This window comes from Petaurus breviceps, unplaced genomic scaffold, assembly GCF_028583685.1.
Source record: "Petaurus breviceps papuanus isolate PSGF00001 unplaced genomic scaffold, PetGlider_PUasm1.0 91133, whole genome shotgun sequence".
In the NCBI taxonomy this organism is placed as follows: Eukaryota; Metazoa; Chordata; class Mammalia; order Diprotodontia; family Petauridae; genus Petaurus; species Petaurus breviceps.
Window position 1 is genome coordinate 21,715,790 of NW_027187419.1, and position 3,644 is coordinate 21,719,433.

The following is a 3,644-nucleotide window of genomic DNA, read 5'->3' on the forward strand; positions in this document are numbered from 1 at the left end:
CACACACACACACACACACACACACACACACACACACACACACACACCCATAAACTCCAATTTCTTCCCATTGCTTCCAGGAGCAAATACAAAATTATGTTTGATATTCAAAGCCCTTCATAATTTTGCCCCCTCCTTTTTCTCATATTTTGGAAGACTGGAGACCTTGGTCCCCAACAGACACTCTGATTCAGTGACACTAGATTTCTGGCTGACTCACAAACAAAACGCCCCAACTCTTAGCTCCAGGTATTTTCTCTGGCTTTTTCTCATGCCTGGTACACTCTCCTTCTTCTGTTCCAACTACTGAACTCCCTGACTTCCTTTAAGTCCAAATTAAAATTCCAGAAACTAGGGATAAGACTTGTAGTTTCTACTTCCCAAGGCTATATGTAACATTACAAACTTTAAAAGTCTATGAAAGTTACCAATTATCACTAGTAAACTGGAACAGTACTTCCTCTTTTGTGAGTGTGTATGTGTATGTGTGTTTCCAAAGCAGGCTTGTAAATTGTTATGCTTCCCAGTACCTTTTTTCATGTTTTCAGGCAAGAGTGGAAAAGAGGGAGAAGAAAGTATTAAAAAAAAAAAAGGCAGAGATAGAAGCATTCAATTTCAAAAACTCCTTCATTAAGGGGTTCGATTTCTGGCTTTCAGCACCAAAAGTGCAAAGGAAAGATGATGTTCAACTATAATAATTAAGAGAGACATGGGATGGGGCAAAAGAGGAGAGAAAATGGCTAGAAGATAAAAGGATACAGAAATTGGCAATAATGATGTCCTAAGTAGTATGAAGGGACTTAGGGCTGAGATCAGATACTTCACAAAAATGTACCTTGAATTATATATCATGATAATTATATCACAATTTTCTAATTTCATCTTGGACATACAGAATCACTTGTTTTGCAATGGACAGGTAAATATATATTTGGGGAGATATTGTATAAACTACACTGATTTATCATTTAAGTTATATCCTAACAAAAGGATAATGTAAAAGATCTATTAGTGATTTTTTTTTCCTTGCTGTGAACATACTGACCTCTCCAAGAATTTAGAAATAAGGAAGATCAGATCCAATGGACTTCAGTAGTCTTGGTAGCATGAATAGAAAAGACTGGCTCAATTTGTTTCAGAGACTTTTTTTTCTGACAAATAGTCAAAGAAAGCTTACCTCTTGCAAATGAGACTCCTTTTTCTTTGCTGACAAATTTAAGTGCTTGTCAAGAATAGAATAGTATTTCTCACTCTCTTTGTCAAACTTCTTCTTTCCATCCTAAAGGGGGAAAACAGAGGATATAAACTCAGAAAAAAAAAAAAGACCCAAAATTAAGAATTAAGAAAAGCTTCATCATCCAACATATTGGGGGGAGGAGAGCTGCTTTTAAAAAATTCTTTATTCTGATCATTTTGACTAAAAGAAAAGGAACTATTGCTTAGTCCATGATAGGGATACAGGATTTCCCATATAAGAGTTATGAGTAAAAGTATTTGGTAAATATTACTTTTAAATGATTAAAGTTCCATGGTCCTACCCTTTGATGTCTCACAGTAGAAAGTAAATATAGGTTTGTGAAGACTAGGACAATGGAGGACAAGTTCTGGCAGATCTAACCATGCTAGAGAGACTCTGAACGTGGCCCTGACAACAGACTATGTTTGTTTGCTGAAGAACAACCAGGCCAAGTGTGGAGAGGCTCAGCACCAGCTGTCTAGTCACACGGTGATTTCATGCTTTGGCCATGGCAACTCATGAAACAAAGGCACAAAAGTGGTCCATGGCTCAGTGTGGGGCCTTTCTGCTTCTTCGATGGCAGTGGCAGAATGGAGGAGAAGATGGCAGACAAACTAGTTTTCAACTGTTTACCTACAAATATTAACTAGCTCTTAGTATTTTAGCTGTGTGGATCTTGTCCAACAACTGAGTAGACATAACACACCCTATATATGAGTAACTTAGTCTTATGAATCTTAACTACTAGTTATAAATGAAATTAGTAGACAAAAGGAAGTTCCAGCCAAATGAAAAGATGGGTCATAGCCTCTTCTAGGAGAATGGCAACAAGAATCATTATTTCACAAGATACTTTTGTCAACCCAAATTGTGAAATTCATGATAAGCATTTGAAAAAAGATCAACATGAAGATAATTACAATCCATATACCAATAGAAGCAGAGAAAGTCTCCTTAGAACTAGGTAAGAAACTCCAAGTTAAATCATCACATGCCTTAATATTTGGTGAATTCTATGCAAAGGTGGGCAAGATGGCCCCCAAAAAGTTAAAAAAAAAAAAAACATGATTCAAGAGAGGACAGAGGATATTTGTGAACTAAGCAGCTACAAGTCTCAAGTTCATATATCATGAATTCTCTCTTAACAAAGAGTTAAGGAGGCAATGGACCTGAAAAGCATAAAATAAGGAGGAAGGGAAAGGAAAAAGGGAAGGAGGAAGAGGAAAAAGAGGAGGAGAAAAAGAAGGAGGAGGAGAAATTTCAGTGTAAAGAGTGCTGGATTTGTACCTAAAAGTTCTGTTTTCAAATCATGACTCTGTGTGACCAGAGGCAAGTCACTAAGAACTTGAGAATCTCTATTTTGAAAATGAGGGATGGGGTGAACTAGGCTACATGTGGCCGTGAGGCCGCAGGTTCCCCAACCCTGATAGGGTGTCTTGAAGCTCTGAATCTGTGATCCTGTATGACAGGGAACAACTCGTAGGCATGGTGAGAGTGATTTCTGACTCAGGTGTTTGTGGACAAGTCAGATTGCTAACTTTGTGCAAAGATCAAAAGGAAAAATTAGAAGAATAAAAACAAAATATAAGGTATCCAATGAAAACAGCTCTAATCTGGTCACTTTTTAGAGAGGCAACTGCCTCTGAAAACAAGAAATGAATAAAAATTGATTCAAAGGTTCATGACATCGTAAAAAAGCTAAACTACATAAATGAACTGCCAGAACAAGGAAACCAGAAATAGCCTAGAAATTACAAACACATTCTCTTTTGGCCAAAAAAAAAAGAGAGATGGCAGTCAAAACCAATGATAGTTCAAAATATAAACTTATTTACATAAGTAATGATAGTTTAAAATATAAACATATTTACATAACTTTGTGGAATGGGGTTCCATATGATTATGAGTAGCAACACCTCATAAAAAAGAAAGAGTGAAAGAAAACAATTTTCAGAAAGCGTAGCCAGAGACTGGATTGAGTCAAATAAACCCAAGGGTATTTAAGGATGAAACCCGAATAAAGACAACAGATGAAAGATGGATATGATCTGTCAATATTTCTAAAACACACCATCTTCTCCAACATTAGTAGCAGCACTGCCATGCTAATATCTCTGCCCCTGGTGTCCTCCATGAGAAAGGAGAAGTGGCATTAAAGAAAACAAAGGGAGGAAACCAACTGTACCAGATCAAATACAGAGGATGTCCATGGCATAACTTTGAGGACACAAAAGATTGATTCACAAGATATATGAGAAGTCATTTGAAAACATTTCAGATTCTATTATTCTTCAAAAGGCATCAGAGATGGGGCGGCCAGGTAGCACAGCGAGTAAGAGCACCAGCTCCAGTGTTGGGACGACCTGGAGATCGAATCCCGGGCTCAGACACTCAGCACCACACCCAG

At 37.4% G+C, this 3,644-nt stretch overlaps 1 protein-coding gene across 1 annotated transcript in view; it reads right to left on the reverse strand.

Annotated features, from left to right (window-relative positions):
- ARHGAP42 (Rho GTPase activating protein 42) overlaps nucleotides 1-3,644 on the reverse strand; it is a 425,382-nt gene that overhangs the window by 140,684 nt on the left and 281,054 nt on the right. The window contains exon 5 of the mRNA XM_069079700.1: nucleotides 1,178-1,279. Within this exon, the coding sequence (XP_068935801.1) occupies nucleotides 1,178-1,279 (102 nt within the window). The remainder of the gene's footprint in view (nucleotides 1-1,177; nucleotides 1,280-3,644) is intronic.